Raw genomic sequence first — 18,981 nt, 5'->3', positions numbered from 1 at the left:
ATCTTAACGAATTTAAATATTAACTTTAAATGAACTAATTTAATATTAACTTGAATATATTCCACTGTGCGAATACAGTGGAGTTTATTTTCCCCACTTTCTTGGTAAAGGCCATTTGGGTGTTTTCTCAATATGAAGGCGTTCTTACCGAGTCGCTGTGATAAGCGCTGGGCGTACATGATTCCATTTGCTCCCCAGCCCTATGAGACAGGATTGCTCACCCTCTTTTTTCTCTGAGAAAACTGAAGCTCCGAGACACCAGGTCACTTGCCTGAGATCACAAAGTTGTAAGAATATGTTCCACCAAATGAAGATGTGAGAATTACCTGCCTTTGTTATTAACAAATCTGCCATTGGCTGGTATGAGATCGTCCTTCCACTCATGGGAAAAACAACAAACCCCCGTTATCTTGTTTCATGCAACTGCATAATAAATGCGTTCCCTTCATCCGTGAGTCAGCAAGTAGGACAAGTAACACTCTTCTCTTGGGCCCCAGAAGGATTTCTGAGTTGAATTCCATGAACCCTATGTTCTGAAGGACAGTTTACAACACACACACACACACACACACACACACACACACACGAATGCTGCTGTGTGGAAAACAGGATTTTCTTCATAATTTTAGAATAAACACGTGAGCCGGTTTAATCAAGTTCTCTGAGAGCTTCATGGCAGTTTGCAAACCTCGCTGTTGCAGTGTGTCAAAGTTCAATTAGTATTCACTCTACACGAAAAAGAAATTCTCCTTAATCCGGTCTCTGCTTAGAACTCAGTGATAAGGGAAGCATTTAAAAATAGCATGTGTCCCGTGGCTTGGATGAAAAGATGACGAGGTTCTGTCATCAGCTATCTGTCGTTAGTGTAGATCAAAGTGATTCCCAGGGAAGTGAACGAGGGAGGTTGTGAGTACAGCATCACACTCACCTGAGGGCGCAAACACCGGCCGTCCCATTATACCGACATTGTGGGGAATAAGTGGACTTTAAAAATGTCTCATGTTCTTTGAAAGTGACAAACTTTAATCCCTGAGCTCATTGACCGCCCCCTGAAGAGTCCTAATCGCCTCACGGCAGCAGCCATGGCTGCAGCAATGCCACAGACACCGGGCTAACGTGATTAGGAACTAGGCTATTTTTGTCTCAATTTCCTGGGAGGAATCAGAGATAACACAATTTATTCTACTGATGATTTTGATTCGTGGGGCAACGATTGCACATATGTAATGGTCACATTTATCCTGGAACGGGGTGGGGCTGTGTAGAATTTATTAATGTCACGCGGACCGCCAGGAGATTTGCTAATATTTAGGGGAGCCCCACAGAAGAGCTCTGCAGCCTCTGGGATCCCAGAGCGCCTTTGAGGAAAAGGGAGTTGGCTTTCATGTCACACACAGTGCATTTTATCACTAAGGTAGATTCAGTTCTAGAACAACCTAGAAAATGACTCATTATTCTCTTTAACTTTTTAATTGTGAAATGCATAACACAGAGAAAACATAGCATGTTATTTGTCTGGTTTTAAATAATAATAAAAGGACATCCATGGAGTCACCACTCAAATTAAGAATTAGAACCTGTGGTTCCACTGTCTTCCATCGAGTCAGAGAGAACCATGATTCTTAATTTAATGTCTTTTCATTTCTTTGCTTGTTTATTGTGTTACCACTTATACATATATTATACATTCCTTCGTTCTGCCTGTTTCTGAACTTTATATGAATGAAACTACCTTTAGGCAGGTCCTACTACTTACTTTACCACTGTAGCTTTACATTTGTGCAATTCTGTCTTCTTTTTTTTTTTTTTAAAATATATTTTATTGATTTTTTACAGAGAGGAATGGAGAGAGATAGAGAGTTAGAAACATCGATGAGAGAGAAACATCGATCAGCTGCCTCCTGCACATCTCCTACAGGGGATATGCCTGCAACCAAGGTACATGCCCTTGACCGGAATCGAACCTGGGCCCTTTCAGTCCGCAGGCCGACGCTCTATCCACTGAGCCAAACCGGTTCCGGCTGTCTTCTTTTTAAAAAATATATATTTTTATCGATTTCAGAGAGAAAGGGAGAGGGACAGAGAGATAGAAACATCAATGCAAGAGAGAATCATTGATCGGCTGCCTCCTGCCCACTCCACACTGAGGATAGAGCCCACAAACCGGGCATGTGTTCTTGACCAGAATCAAACCTGGGACCCTTCAGTTCACAGGCCAACGCTCTATCCACTGAGCCAAACAGGCCAGGGCAGATTCCTTCTTGATATATGCAGCTACAGGTTGTTCGTTTTCACTGATATGTAGTATTCCCATCAAAAGAATATGCCACATTTTTGTTAGCCATTATATTTTTTTAAAAGTTTTTTAAAAAAATTTTAAATTGATTTTTAGAGAGAGAGGAAGGGAGGAGAGAGCGAAACATCGATAGGCTGCCTCTGCACACCCCCTTACTGGGGATCGAGCCAGAAACCTGGCAATTGTCCTGACTGGGAATTGAACCAGCAACCTTTCAGTTCACAGGACAACGCCCAACCAGCTGAGCTACACTGTCCATTTGGGGTTATCCAAGAGCTTCAGGAGCTCACAGAAACAGTGCTGCTATGGATATGTCTGCGGGCACACATGCCCTAGACCTTCTCTACAGCAGGGGTGGGGACCTTTTTTCTGCCAAGAGTCTTTTGGATATTTATAACATCATTCAAATAATATAATTCACTTGATAGAAATTTATGTTGCTGTGAAAAAAAGCTAATAGATTTATTGAATTCGAGTCCCGCCTGCGGTTGCCTTGGCAGGGCCAGACTAAAGGACTTCTCAAGGGCCTTATATGGTCCTCGGGCTGGGCGTTTCCCTCCTCTGCCCTGAGAGTGACGATGCGGGGAGAAGGTGTGTGCAGGTACACTTTTAGTAGATAATGCAAATTGTTTCCCAAAGTAATGGCACCAGTTTAGATTCCCACCAGCAGGCGTTAAGACTGCCTGTGTTCCATATCCCGGTCAACATTTTGTATTTTTTCATATCGATTAGCCATTCCTGTTTCCTCTTCAGTGAAAGGGTTGTTCATGTCTTCAGCCTATTTTTCTATGAGTTCTCCGCCTTTTACTCACGGACTTGTAGGAATACTTTATATACCAGGTATTCTGCAAATCCAACTACTGTCAATTACATGTATTGACATGTATTACACCTGTTCCATCCTTTTTTGGCCTTTTACTTTCCTACAGTGTATTTGGATAAACAGAAGTTCTTAATTTTAATGTGGTCACCATAATTAATCATTTTCCTTAAGATCTGCATCCTTTGTGACTTATTTAAATTCTTCTCTACCCCATAAAGATATCCCCCTTTATTTTCTTCTAACTGATCATTTAAATGCCTGCTCTGTCATATATTATGGACTGTTTTTGGACTCTCCAATCTGTTCCTTCCAGTGGTTCTCAACCTTCCTAATGCCGCAACCCTTTAATACAGTTCCTCATGTTGTGGTGACCCCCAATTTCATTGTTACAAATTGAACATAATGAAAGCATAGTGATTAATCACAAAAACAATATGTAATTATATATGTGTTTTCCGATGGTCTTAGGTGACCCCTGTGAAAGGGTCGCGACCCACAGGTTGAGAACCGCTGCTAGACCAAACTACACTGGTCATAATTAACAAAGCTTTAGAATACGTCTTGATTATCTAATAGGCAAAATGGAACTCTGAAAATACTTTTAGCTTTCAAAACAATATAAAAATAGGAACTAGGACTTACTTTGCTCGGGGTTGATGAACTAATCCCGGAATCTCTTTGTTAGTTTTAAGTCTTGCATTTGAACTGGCACTTTTTTCCTGAAACACACACATAAAAGACAAGATGAGAACCAGCACTTCAGCAGGAGCATGGATTTTCATCACAGAGACTCTGGTTGGGACCCTCCACGGCTGGTTACTTCACAAGGACCGAAGTCCTGGCAAAGAGGTCACGTGGTCCAGGTAGGACCACCAAACATCTTAACAGGGAATGTGGTCACGAAGAAAGCAATTAGCTCTATGACAGCTACGACTCTGTTTAGAAAATGATGTGCAACTGGAATCTGATTTTTAGGCTGAGTTACTGAAAATAGTAAGAATCCAGGAAGAGAAGGTTCTCGGGCCAGGAAGAGCAGAAGGGCAAAATCACAGCCTTTGTGGACTTGCCCAGGTAACCGACTTCAGTGCGTTTTCTTTGTAAAAGACAAAGGCATCCAGTTACTGAGGCATAAAGTTTGCACAAGGCTCTAGCAGTGACACTGACAAGAACAGGACTAAAAATAACGACCGTTTCCCACCCACAGTGAACACTGGAATCGGATGAGTAAAGCTCAGCACTAGCCTGTATTCAAGAGGCACATTCTGGCTGTTGGCCTGATCTGATTTCTTATTCCCAGGAAACCAGCCAGATGGGAAAGAAATTCTCTCAGATCTTAAAATACTGATATATCAGTCAGCACACTAGCTCAATAATACTACTCATCTTTACTTTCACAGACATTACTTAAAAAAATATATTCAAGGTGCTTTATTCTTTGCTCACAAAACATACCCCTAAAATGAAAGGAAAGACTATTCCAAACCAATTTAAGAAGTGACTATACAGACTCCAGGAACCAGGGGTGTGGCAATAGTTCAAGACCCAGGCTAAGGGGAAGAATGAAACTCACATGGGTCAACCCACCTTTCTTACCACATGCAAAGCCATGTGAGAAGGCAGTGAGACAGATGGGCCCTCAAATGAACTCTTCTGAGTTTGTATTTCTCCCAGGATCACAAAAGCCATGTACATCAATGAAATTCCAATGACTTATATGTTCTGGTGGTGGTTTGTTACTGACCACCAACCATGAGCTTATCTGTATAACATTGCTATCCCAAAACATAGGGTAATTTTGCGATTTTCTAAGAAAAGAAAGAATTGCTACAATTCCTTTGCAGTGTATCTTTCTTTTGTGTTAATCCTCACCCCAGGGTATTTTTCCCATTGATTTGTAGAGAGAGTAGGGGAGAGAGAGAGAGAGAGAGAGAGAGAGAGAGAGATAGATAGATAGATTAGTTGCTTTCCACAATGCCTGACTGAGGATTGAACTTGCAACCCAGATATGTGCCCTTGACCAGGAATTGAACTGTGACCCTTCAGTGGGTGGGCTGACCCTCTAACCCAGTGATGGCGAACCTAAGACACGCGTGTCAGAGGTGACACGCAAACTCATTTTTTTGGTTGATTTTTCTTTGTTAAATGGCATTTAAATATATAAAATAAATATCAAAAATGTCTTTGTTTTACTATGGTTGCAAATATCAAAAAATTTCTATGTGACACGGCACCACAGTTAAGTTAGGGTTTTTCAAAATGCTGACATGCCAAGCTCAAAAGGTTCGCCAGCACTGCTCTAACCACTGAGCATACTTTGCAGTCTATTTTACCTTCCTTACCTCACACTAAACTTAAGAATGTTTTCATGAACATTTGAAATGTATGACATAGATATTGTTTCCTCTGCTGATGTCATCAGGGAACAACAGATGAGCTGCCTAATTTCTTACAAAGCCGGTGGGAGAACGAGCAGAGAATTCTAAAGCACTAACCCCAGGAAGGCCGGGCCCAAGTCCTCCCTTTACCCTCAGGGTCACACTGCCTGGCTCAGGGGCCTGGCACTGTAAATTCATCATTTACTAAGTGACACATTTTAGTAAATTTATAGAGCTGTGCAACTGTCACCCCAATCCAGTTTTAGAAAAGCTCTATCAACTCCAAACGCTTCCCCAAATCCATCTGCAGTTATTTCCTGCTCTGAGCTGTAGCCCCAGGAAACCAGTCAGCTTTCTCTCCCTACAAACTTGCCTTTTCTAGATTCATATACATGGAATCCTGTAATAGATAGCCTGGCGTTTTCCACTTGGGTAATGTTTTTGAGGTTTATCCATATTGTAGCCTATTTCAGTATTTCACTTATTTTAATTGCCAAATAATATTCCAGGGTATGGATATACCACATTTTGTTTAGCCATTCATCTGGATTGTTTCTAGTTTGTGGTCATCACACATAATGCTGCTATACATGTCTGTGAGGGCATATGTTTTCATTTCTCTTGGGCAGATTCCATTCCCGGGAGTGAAATTGCTAGATTATACGGTAAATTTATAGTCAACTATTTCAGATGTGACCAAGGTGGCCGCACCATTTTACATTCCCACCAGTGATGCATAATGATTCCAGCTTTCCACATTCCCACCAGCGCTTGGTAATGTCTTCCATTATTGCCATTTGAGTGGGTGTCTCATTGTGGGCTTTCTTTATTTGAAAGACTTTTTTAAAATGGACTTTTTAGAGAGGAAGGGAGAGAGAGAGAGAGGAATGTCTATGTGAGAACATCGATTGGCTGCCTCCTGCACCAACCTTATGGGATCAAGCTTGAAAACCAGGCATATGTCCTGACTGGGTATCAAATCAGCAAATTTTCAGTTCACGGGACAATATAACCAACTGAGCCACACCAGCCAGGGCAAGGCTTTCTTTATTTTAAAAATAAAGTTTGGATTTGTTCTTACATGTCCTTGTATTCCTCAAAATACCTAGTATCTTGCAACACGGAACATTCATATGCCTACTGGTTAGCTGCATTTGCATCCATAAGTCAGTTCTGTGTTTGCTTATAGATATCATTTAACTTCTACTCAGGGTGTTTATTGGGGAAGGGAAGGTTTAAAGAGATGTCTTGCCCAGCTAGCGTGGCTCAGTGGTTGAGCGTTGACCTATGAACCAGGAGGCCACGGTTCGATTCCTGGTTAGGGCACACGTCCAGGTTGCAGGCTGTATCTCCAGTGTGGGACCTGTGAGGAGGCAGTGGATCAATGATTCTCTCTCATCATTGATGTTCTTCTCTCTCACCCGCTCGCTTCCCCTCTGAAATCAATTATATATATATATATTTGGAGAGATGGAGAGAGAGAGAAAGAGTGAGAGTGAGAGAGTGAGAGAGAGAGAGAGAGAGAGAGATCTTAAAAAATGAAACAAGCAAACAAACACCACCAAGAAGGGCTGGAGGAGGAAGGAGGCTGATGGGAGCCTGGGATGGAGCAGACCCAACAGAGAGGGTTGGGCCAGGAAGAGAATTAGACTGGGAGGTGATGTGAGAGATGACTAAGATATTGTTTCCCTTGGCAAGAAACACCTTAATAGTATGTGACACATAAACTACGTGCCTAAAATAAATTGGGGCCAAGTAAGACTAAGTGGAAGCCATTGAAAGGGCCCTCGGCAGGCAGTTTGTAGAGCAGTGTTGTTGTTTTTTTAAAATGTCAACTCTTTAGTAACATTTATATATTTATATAAGTATTACTAATATTTATTACTAGAGGCCTGATGCATGAAGTTTGTGCAAGGGGCTTGGCCCTCGCAGCCCCCGGTTCGTCCAGGAGGTCATTCGGCTGTCCCGTCTAATTAGCATATTACACTTTTATTATTATACATATTTTAAATTTTTCTTTTGCAATTACAGTTTGCATTTAACATTATTTTGTGTTAGTTTCAGGTGTGCAGCACAGCGGTCCCAAGGAGCAGCGTTGTACGTGACCTGCTCATGCTGGTTTCAGAATCATCTGGATGCGCACAGAAACCCACATCCCAGGCTCCACCCAAACTCGCCGAGTGCGTGTGTCTGGGATCCAGGCCCAGGAATCTGCATCTCAAACAAGAGGCCCAGGTGACCTGAATTCTATTTCAGAGAAAAGATACCTTCACACGCAGGGATCCCCCCAGTTGGTTTTCCACATGACAGTTTCAAACAGTGCTGGGGTTCCACAGAGCTGCCCGGGGGTCCACAGAGAGGCCCAGCAGGGCAGGAACCCCTCGAACGGTTCCTACTTAGGGGCTCCATCCGTTGAAAAACGCCCCCCCCCTTTCTCCAAAGTGTTTGCAAACTAATGTCAGGGAGTGACAGTTTTATTTAAACAGCAGATCAAACGACTTCCTCCCCGGCTTGGAATAATTTTACTTCTTTATGAACAAAACGCCCTTGTCAGTGTCCAGAGTAAGTTGCGTTTCCCTTAGTTTCTCTGATGCTGGAGACAGTCACACCACCTGTAATGCCGCTGCTGCTCCCCACTGTCTCTGTGTTGTCCCGCTGAGTCTGCAAGGAGTTAGGCAGCCGCAGCCCTGTGAGGTTCCCTGAGTTGGTTCTGGGTTGGCAGTGTGGGAGAAATCTCATTTTCTTTTTTCTGGGCCCAGAACTATAAAGAAAGCCCAGGGGACAGATGGATGCAGGGAGCTGGAGGCATAGAGAAAAGAAGTGGGGGTGGGAATAATAGCTCCGGAGACTGCTAACGAGGGATCTACACAGGGAAGAGACACCAAGCACTGAATATGAACTCGCAGAGCACTCCGCCCTCCACACCGACTGTGCCGTTGTGCACATGGGAACCGCTGCATTTCAGAAAGTACATGACAACTAGAAAAGGTTATTTATGAACCAGAATTAGGAGATTTAGGGGGACACACACATATCTTTAAAACATAGGCACACCTTCAGCTATACAATAAATGAGAACTCATTCCACATTTGGGGAGTAACCCGTAGTATGTACTCTGTAAGGAAACAATCTCATTTGATGTTTCATATGTGATTTCTCCAGTGGTATTAACATGAGCTAGGACACTGCCTCCTCAAATATAAAGGAATTTTGTCTGTGTCTTTTGAGTGATGATGATCCGCTGAGTCATATTCACTCTGTGAGAATTTCTGAACGTTAACAAGTGACAAGGCCCAAGCTGTGAGATGCAATTGCCGACTTGGGCCCACCAGGATCATAATTATGCAAAGTCAACATTTCCGTTATCATTACCCACCCAAACAGGTGATTAGAATTAGTAGTCTTTTGTAAGAATTCAGTAGTGATGAAGTTGGCCTGAAAAGTCTCTGCTTTAAGGAAATTCTTTTTCTAAAAATTAAAATACAAATAAAATACAGCCATGTACCTCATTTTATATCAAGCAAATGTCAAGTGGGGCAAGTCATTTTTAAAGCACCTAATATTTTTCACATAGTTGCTTCTCAAGGCAGATTGGAAATGTTTAAAATAATCTTTAAAAAGTAAATAGTGCTTTAAGAAATTGCTCAGAAATGATTTCATTATATACCAACCAAATTAGAACAAAGGCTTTAAGATACCATGTCACCGATTACAGAGGAGGCCATACTGTTGTTATACATTACACTGAGAACTCTGAGTTGAGGATATTTTCAACAAGATAATGCATCTCCAAGATTTTCAAAGGAGTAACATATACACACCCAGAGAATTAACTGATCTGGAAGAGCCATAGTCAATTCTTGCCCAATGTGTATCAGTTAGGATAGGGTAGGTTATGTTGCAATAACAAACAACCCCTAATAACAGCAGTTCCGTACTATACAAGTTTATCTCTTGCACATGCTACATGTCCATGGTGGCAGGAGGCTCTGCTCATCCCACTCACAGTGGAACACCATGGCAGAGGAACCTCCTGGCCCATTCTTCATGAATACACTGTTCAATGGTACTTAAGTGCCTGACTGTGCTAAGAAAACAGAGATATAATCCTCATCCCCTAAGAAACCAACAGGAAAGTGAACAGATGTTTCAAAGTGAGAGAAGGACGTGTGGGAAAGTGCTGGGGATGACACCTCACTCAGAGGAGGAGGTCAGGGATGCTTCCTGCCGAGGGGACTGGGCAGGGCTGGGTCCAGGGGAGGAATGCATAGCCTGGTAGGAGGGGAGAAAACATGGCACTCACTGAGAACCATAACGAACCTGGTCCAGTCAGAGAGAGCCTAAGGCGCCGGGAGGGCGTATGAGAGATGTGGGGGTGAGGTGGGCAGGGGCTGGACCAGGGAGGGCTGGGCCTGGACATCTGGATTTCCCCAAAATGCCAGAATTGTGTTTCAGAGGTGGAAGCAGAGAAGCGGTCAGGAAGCTTGTCTGTAAATCAGAAGAGGATCGATGAAAAGCTGAATGTAGGCAAGCAGAACCCGAGTCTGGACTCCGGAGTCAGACCGCCTCTCTGCTTCCTACTGTGGGACCCTGAGCAGGTTCCACAGCCTCTGTGGGTCAGCTCCCTCACTAGTGAAATGGCAATGAAAGTAGTACCTCCTCCCCTGGGGAGCCTGTTGTACAGGAAGGCATCACAAATGACAGCCTGTAGTAATAAGACGGCTGCTCTGGGAATAGAGACGAGAATTGAGTTGAGAGAACTGCTGAGTGCTCACTCTATGCTAGGCGCTTTGCGAGGCTCTGAGAAAAACAACAAGAAAAAGACAAACAAGAAAAACATTGCCAATGCTAAATTATAATTTGAGAATTGAGAAGACTGGAGGTCAACTGAATGTGTAGGGGAGATGGAAGAGGAAAAGGTATAGTGGAGAATGACAGCCAGGTTTCTGGCTTAGCTGACACCTGTTACTCCACAGCTGTAAGGCATAATGGGTGGGTTGACTTTCCAAGTGCAGGTGTTTTTCTGGGCAGGCAAAGCCAGGGCGACATGGCTATCATGGCAGAAACAGGGCTGGTCAGAAGTGCATTTTTCTTACAGGGGATGAAACGTAAGCTTCGGGGCAGAGAAGCGGTGCGGATGGAGAGAACATCTGTCCGAAGGTCAAGAGCTGGTGGGCTGGCCTCACAGTTGTGACTCTGAGCTCAGGGCCAACTGGACCTAGGGGGCCAGGCAATGGTTCCTCTCTCTTCCCGCTTGTCACCTTGGTTTCATTCTTTTCATGGCCTTGTGGCAACCCAGATGCAATCCTCCCAACTCTGTGACCTAACAGGCCTTGTTAGCCCAGTTACACAAACCCCCTGCCCTTTGTCGGGTGTGACCCCTGGGGGTTAGGGGGCATCTCTCAGCAGGAGTGAGGGGGTTGCTGGGAGAAATGAAGCAATAGTGACCACAACACCTTTTATTCTTCTGCCTGTGAACTCTCACCTTGAAGTTTTTTTCCCTATTACTATACATATTTTAAAATATACAAACTCTCTACTGCATGTATTATGATTTTTAAAAAGTGTATTTTTAATTTATTTTTTAATATTTTTATTGATTTCAGAGAGGAAGGGAGAGGGGGAGAGCGATAGAAACATCAATAATGAGAGAGAATCATTGATCAGCTGCCTCCTGCATGCCACACACTGGGGATGGAGCCCACAACCCGGACATGTGCCCTGACCAGCGATTGAATGGTGACCTTCTAGTTCATGGGTCAACACTCAAACACTGAGCCATACAGGCCAGGCAAAGAGTGTACTTATTTATTTTTAACCTTTTTATGTTTTCACATATATGAGTTTTGAGTTTTTGACTGGTGGAAAATAACAAATTTTCTTTTTTTTCCCATTTATTATTTCTTCCATCCCTTCTGTGATTAGTCCTGGTTAACCCTAAATTTAGATCGCTGCCCATACATTCTCTTCTATTCTCCCATCAGAGGTTGGAGCAAACAGAGGACACTAATGTTTTACTAGCACCCCCGGGCTTGCTAGCCAACACCAGCATCAATTCGTTCCTGGTATGATTATTTTACAATGTGGATGGATGGAGCCAGTCACTAGAATTGTATCCACAGTCTTGACAGGCAATAATCCAACCTGGCGTGGTTCCATTATTGATGTACTTTTAGCCCGAGGCTAGGAAAAGACTGCTTGGTTATAGCTAGCATTTGGGTTGAAAAAGCTCTTTAAAATTGAAATAGGGTACTTAGGCAATGAAGAGTAAGCACCATTCTTTTTCTTCCTTTTTTTAGTCTCCTTTTGGAGAAATGGGTGCTGCTAGAAATATCTTCATTCTAAACTTTGCAAACAGAATTGATCCTGAAATGCTAAAAGGGGTGTGTTTAACCACCAATGCCTCTCTTTGCTTATCTTCTCGAGCTTTTAGAAGCTTTCCAGAAAAGCGCCCATGCTTTCCCATGCTCCTTTCTCCACATGTCCCCTCTAATTTGTGTTCCACGCCCATAAGACACGTGAGCCAAGCACTTACTGTTGCTGTGGGAGCGTGGTGGGATGGGGCCCCCTTGGGCAGCCTGACACCAAGCTGGGGAGAAAAGGCAAGAACAAATGACCTGTCATTTCTAATCTCTCTGAGGAGGCTTTCAAATTCAGGGTTTATGAAGGATACAGCAAGCCTTCGGTCTACCATTAGGCAAAGTGGTTTCTGAGTGTTTGATCTCCTGGTCTCCGTTCTTCTCTCTCTAGACCCTACCAGGCAAATAAGTCTGAAGAGATAATTTGCTTGTTGCCTCATTCTTTGCCTCTCAACTTAGGTGAATATCTTTTCCTGAGTAAAAGGCCAAAAAGTGTGGAACTGGCAAAGAAGAAAAATATGTTAAAGTACATGCTTAAGAGCTTTAATGAATGCTCCTCGTTCTTCCAAAGATCCTTGGAGATGCGTCTTGGGAGCTTAAATGTATGTTCCTTCGGGGATATAGTCAGGTGACTACTTATAACATACAGTCTGTTCATTCAGCTCCACACATTTAAAACAGTGTGTGAAAAATCATATTAAGTTAGAAACATTGCTCTCCACACTCACATTTTATGACACAATTTAAACTTTTCAGGGGCACCTGATATCTGTGTTTTCACACTCAGGGTCGTCCACTATTTGAGTCTTCTAACATCGTCGCCCCTAATTCGTTTGACATAAAATGCAGTTTGGGTTGTTGTGTGCTTGCTGTCTTGGAAATTGGATTCTAAGCCACACATGCCCATTTAGTAGTGGTGAGCTCCACACTGCTCACCATTTACTGTATTATTGTGTCAGAGTAACTGTGCAAAGGCGAAGATGATTCACAGAAAGAATAACTAAGTTAGAACTTTTTTTCATTTAGAAACGAAACTGATTCTTACAAAACTGATTCTTTCAGAAGAACTTAAAATGACCCCTGACTGAAGTCAGTGTTTTAGGCTAATAGGCTTCCCCAAATATCAAGTGTGTCCTACACCACGTGACTCAAATACAAGGTTGCATCCACTTTTCTAAAAACAAACAAAAACCCTACAAAAACCCTGCCCCTATTCTGGCATCTACCATAATGTAGCAGATCACTTACAGGGTATCTTTTACCAAAATCCCAGGTTTCCTGATGAGGCTTAATAAAACCAATGGAGCCATTTTTCAACTGGGATACTGAAGTGAAATTTCACAAATATGAATGCTACATCTGTTGTGCAAAGGTCATTTGGAAACGCTAAGGGCAAAAATAACAAAAACCCAAAACAAAACAAAAACAACATGTATGTATGCTGGCACATTTGCCTACATGCATGTTCTCTCCCCCCCCCCCCACGCTTTCTATCACAGTTCTTGTTATAGAAGAGAAACTCCTAGAGCACAGATATAATCATATTTAATTTGTTTCTTACGTGAGGCAATATGTATGTATTTCACTGATGCTCCTGTGATAATCTGACAATAAACAGAGCTTTTGATTCCTTGTCAATGATGGTCTCTTCTAATTACAAAACCTTGACAACAATAAAAATAACAGCTGTTGCGCTGGCCAGGTGGCTCAGTTGGTTGAAGTGTTGTCCCTAACACCAGAAAGGTTTCAGGTTCAATTCCAGGTCAAGGCATGTACCCAGGTTGTGGCTTTGACCTCCTATCTGGGAGCATACGGAAGGCAACCGATTGATATTTCTCTCACATCAATGTTTCTCTCTCCCCCCTTCTCCCTCTCTTCTGTCTTACAATGAAACCTCTTATTTTTAGGCCACTTTCATCTCCATTTCCAGAGACGTGTGGTACCAGCAATTCCTGAGCCTTTTATTCATTCCGCAGTGTAACTGGCTTTCTTGGGTTTGTTAAGTTTGTTCCCACCTCTCTCTCCCTGCTTTCCGCCTTGCAGAATGTTGATGTGTTGTATTCTGTTCTCTTGGTCTTAGAGGATTATTATTATTCCGAAGAGTCCTTTAACTGTTGTTTTCCTAGCATTTCAGAAGGAAATAAAGGAGTCTACATTCTACTTGTCCTATTAATTTAACCTACACGTTGTGTACATTGTTTAATTTTACACCTGTATGCAGTCGTTATTATGATCCTCATTTAGAGCTGAGGAAACCGAGTTTCAGCAACTTGCCCAAGGTCTCCAGGAGGGTTTGACCTCATGCCTTTCTGATATCAGAGCCCAAGCTGTAGGTCACGACCACCTGCAAGCATCCATGGTAAAATAACGGTAACAACTGTTGATTGTCCCTGAGCATTCACCATGTGGTTTGTGCAATAGCTCTGTGAGCTATTAACCCATTTTATAGGTGAGTAAATTAAGTCACAGAATTGTTAGGGAGCCTTCCCAAGATCACAGAGCCCAGAGGGTCTGGCTCCAGAGGCTGTGCTCTTAACACGCCCCAAGGACACAGTTCAATATACTTCGTCTACCTTGTGGATTTCCACAATCTACTTTAGGAACCTACCCAGCTCTGCTCTTTTCTCTTTCCTACATGACTTACTCCAAAAGAAAACAAAAACCTCCTTACACCAGCCAACCAAAGCAGAGACAGAATAGAAGACAGCCAGAGTTAAAGTAAAATCATTTTGAAAATATTTGCACAAGAAATTATTCTACTATATTACGTATCCTCTGTTTACAGTGACTTTCAGACATTCAATTCAGGAATAATGTGAAGAATGTGCCAATATAACCAGACACATAAAAAACATCACTTTTGCCCTAACTGGTTTGGCTCAGTGGATACAGCATTGGCCTGTGGACTAAAAGGTCCCAGGTTCGATTCCGGTCAAGGGCATGTACCTTAGTTGTGGGCACATCCCCAGTAGGGGGTGTGCAGGAGGCAGCTGATCGATGTTTCTCTCTCATCGATGTTTCTCACTCTATATTCCTCTCCCTTCTTCTCTGTAAAAAAAATCAATACAATATATTTTTAAAAAATCACTTTTTAGAGAAGAAACGACAACTAGAATTTGCTTCCTAGTGATAGCCTAAAACTATGTATGCTAGGGGGCGCTATTGAACAATTTTAGGGGTTGTGTTCATTGGTGTTCTTGGGATTTGCATGCAGTTGAGCTTTGGGGTAAGGAGAGCTTATAATTTTTAATTGAAACCTGTTTAACCTCAGCCTGGTAACTGTTAGTCAACACAATACTTTACTGCAGGAGAAATTTTAAAATAAGTTACATTCATTATATGTACAGTTCCTTCTTATTCATGCAGAGGCATTAATCACACATTATTTTCTCTTCCACCTGCAAATCTGAGAACTCAATTAAAAGATAATGAATTGGAGGTGTTAAACGCAAAGAGGGTGTCACTGTTTCTAGAGCATTATTGATGGTGAAAAGACTGTGTCTCGGGCAGTTAATAGAATCTGTGAGCTAAAGGAAGCACAGAACCAAATTAGTGGAACCAAATCATTAGCAATCAGGAAATCTTAGTTCTAACTCCGTTGCTCCACAATTAAGCTAAATTACCTAAGTACATGTTAATAAATCATGATGCCGTAAATACATAGGATTAGGAAGGTTAGAAAAGTACAGCAGTGCTTATGCTGAATGTGGCCACACATGCTCAGTCCAAAGCAGAAAACGGAATGTAGTTAACATATAAAAGGCCAAAGGACATGCAGACCCACATCCAAAGGCGATACAACTAGGAATTAATATACATCCTTCTATAAATGTAGGTAAGTATATATCTTTCTCTGAATTTTCAATAGTGGTCTAAAAATTTTTTTGTTCTGCAAACTGATGGTTGCCAGATGGCAGGGGTTGGGGGACTGGGTGAAAGAGGTTAAAGGGAATAAGAAGTACCAATTGGTAGTTACAGAATAGAAATGGGGATGTAAAGTACAGCATAGGGAATACAGTCAATAATATTGCAATAACTATGTACGGTGCCAGGTGGGTACTAGACTTATCTGGGGGATCACTTGGAAAGGTGTAAAAATGTCTAACCACTAAGCTGTACACCTGAAACTAATATAATATTAAAAGTCAACTGTCGCCCTAGTTGGTTTGGCTCAATGGATAGAGTGTTGGCCAGCGGACTGAAGGGTTCCCGGTTCGATTCCGGTCAAGGGCACATGCCCGGGTTGCACGCTCAGTCCCCATTGCGGGGGGGTGGGGGGGGGAGTGTGCAGGAGGCAGCCAATCAATGATTCTCTCTCATCATTGATGTTTCTATCTCTCTATCTCTCTCTCTCTCTCCCTCTCCCTTCCTCTCTGAAATCAATTAAAAAAATATTTAAAAAAGTCAACTGTCAATGAAAAAAAAATTTAAAGTATTTGTTCCAGAATTGTGCCCACAACACAAAATAATTTTAGGAGAAGCTGTTTAAAATTTTTTTGAATGAACATTATCTATTAAGTCCAGCACTGAACACATATGCAGAACTTTACCACTTGCTTCTTAAAAGGAAACGAAGTAGAACTGTCTACGCTGAAAGGCGCTGTGCGGAAAATAACAATTGACCGAGATATGACTGTGTGTCCCCTCATGGCTCATTCATCGCTTCTCCCCATGGAGGGAAGGACTTGAAGTTGAAGGCCATGCGTTAGGCACAGCTCTGATATGTTATGCAGCTCCTACAGCAGTTTAGGCAAAAGGAACTCAGTGAGCACTTTGTTGACTGAGAAGTTGTACAGACAGAAATGTGAGCTAACAAATGAGCCCCTGGAGTTCAGCCAAGTTCACGGGTGTACTCCTATGTAGTTCAGGGCAGGCTATGACGCTCCTAACTGTGGCTTAATAGTGGAGGTGAACAGCCCAACACCATTTCGCTAAAAGAACCGTTGACCTTCTTGAAAATTACTAAGTCAAACATAATCTTTTCCTCCCCGCTCTCAAGTCTCAAGTCCAAGATCATGATTGCTTACAATTAGGAGGCCTGACAGCTTTTGGAGTAGGATGGAGGTGAAGTGGATTTTCCTGCTACGCACGAAACCACAGGACTCATTCCATGTGTTCGTTTTTAAAAACCATTTAGTTTGTGCTTGGAAATAGCTTTCAGCGGCATACACAACACATAGGTCCTTTCTCAGCTGGCAACTTGGAAACTACTATTCTGGGACACAGACTAAAAAAAGAAAACCCTGAAAGCCTTTTGGTGGGTGTATATGAGATGATTTTTTGAAAGAAAAAAAACAAACAAAAAAAAACAACTAGGGGGAAAAAAACCTAACGTGTTATATTTAAAGAATTCCTAAGTATATACACATTCATTCAGTAGGCAATGTCAGACTTGTAGAGCCAAAAGTTACGTTTCAGGGACCAAGTTCAAGGATTTAGGAGAGGAAACACTTTGAGGGTGATATTGGGGCAAATGAACTCATTATGTCCTTTAATTCACATCTATGGATCCTAAAATGCCAGCTTTGGGCTTCATCTTGTCACTAAATGTATGTTGCCACCCAGGTAACATCTACCTAATTCTATCAGGTCAGGGGCCTGTAGCCCTGCTCAAGGTGATTTGGAGAGGTTTAGCAGGTATCCTCTCCACCCCCACTCCTGAAGCCCTGCCTCAGATATGGATATTGGGGGGCAGGCACGCTCCTGCAACTTTAAGGAGGCAGAGGGTTGAGTGATGAAACCAGCTCTGAAATGCACGAAAATGCCTCTGACTTGGGCACTGGGCCACTCAGCTTGGGCGAGGCAACCCCCTGCCGTGCCAATTTCTCCTGAATAAATAGGGTCAATGACCTGGTCACGATGATCTCCACCCACACTGGGTTATTCCACAAAGGCTGGGAATGATATCTACTTAGCAACAAATTTCTCATTGAGAACACAGGTAGCATTGCACACAAGAGTGCTTAGGCAATGCTTAACAGAATGAGGATCATAAACAGTTTTCAAAGGCCCTTATGCACATCAGAGAGCATCGTTTACATATAGGCAACCGACAGACTAATTAAAAAGAATTCCCGTCTGTTCATTAAAACGGGCCCAAATGTAAGAGCCGCCATTCGTCACCATCTCATTAATCTATAATCAAAGAATTGTTCAGGGTGAAGGGAAGAATAATTTCATAGGAGCATCTTGGCCAGGGACCAGCTCCTTCGAGAGGTGGTGAGCGAGGGAGCCTGCCTGTCACACGGGAGGGTTCAGGGAGCCTGCTTCTGGGCATTCATGGCTTGCTGGCCTGGAATCGATGGCAGGGGGAGACTGGTTACCCCACCGAGGTAGCCAATGACTCTTTCAGCTAATTACAGATTTCCCGGGAAGGGGGGATACTCTAACACCTGAAAGGAAAGAAGTCTGAATTTCCTTAAAAATATTCTGATTTGCCTTTTCTTTCGGCTCATAGGAACCAGTCGAGATGTGCTGTCAGTCCAAGGAGGCGCTACTAGGAATTCTGACTTTATACACATCTGAGAACCTTACACGTCCCCGTAGGTTAACGTAGAAGGCTCTTGCGAAAATACTGTGTGTCTTTCTTTGGTGCTTGGAAGTTCCAAGCCTGAATTACCCTTCAGTTTCTTCCCTTTCTCTCCTCTGAGTGAAATAATCCGCTATCTATGAAGCACTATGTGACAGGCCCGGTGCTGTATCGTCTCTTAAGGCAAAGTAAACAGAAATCTCTTTTTCTTTTTGGCCTCTTCTATTGAGCAGAAAAAATGTGACTCATCGTGATTGCTGAATGCAGGTCAACTCTGTATCGGGCATCTCACATGAATTCTTGCTCCCCCTTCAAGTCACTTGGCATCTTGCTGCCTGCCCGCCACAGCAAGTACCTACCGGGGACTCCTTCTCCACACGCCACAGATAAGGAAATTCAAGCTCAGAAAAGATCAGGCAACTTAATTTTCATGGTCACCTGGGTAGGCGCTGGCAGAGTCTGAGTCTAACAGTCAGCCTGACTCACCTCTTTCACCTTCAGGGCAGCATGACTGACTAGCGGTGACTGGCGCTTAGCTCTTGCCAAACAATGTCCAAAGGTTTTACGTGTATTAACTGAGTGAACCTCACAGCATTCT

The 18,981-nt window shown here is 42.8% G+C and overlaps 1 protein-coding gene across 3 annotated transcripts in view; it reads right to left on the bottom strand.

The window, feature by feature from the left end:
• CUNH1orf21 (chromosome unknown C1orf21 homolog) overlaps positions 1–18,981 on the bottom strand; it is a 103,071-nt gene that overhangs the window by 15,488 nt on the left and 68,602 nt on the right. For 2 of the 3 annotated variants that reach the window (XM_014456808.2, XM_023754731.1), the window contains 2 exons: positions 12,031–12,084; positions 3,762–3,838 (listed from right to left, as the gene is read on the bottom strand). In XM_014456808.2, coding sequence (XP_014312294.1) covers positions 3,762–3,838; positions 12,031–12,084 — 131 coding nt within the window. The remainder of the gene's footprint in view (positions 1–3,761; positions 3,839–12,030; positions 12,085–18,981) is intronic. The other variant, XM_006089856.3, reaches the window with a different exon arrangement.

Source organism: Myotis lucifugus, unplaced genomic scaffold (genome assembly GCF_000147115.1).
Source record: "Myotis lucifugus unplaced genomic scaffold, Myoluc2.0 scaffold_65, whole genome shotgun sequence".
In the NCBI taxonomy this organism is placed as follows: Eukaryota; Metazoa; Chordata; class Mammalia; order Chiroptera; family Vespertilionidae; genus Myotis; species Myotis lucifugus.
This window is presented reverse-complemented; position numbering and strand designations above follow the sequence as displayed.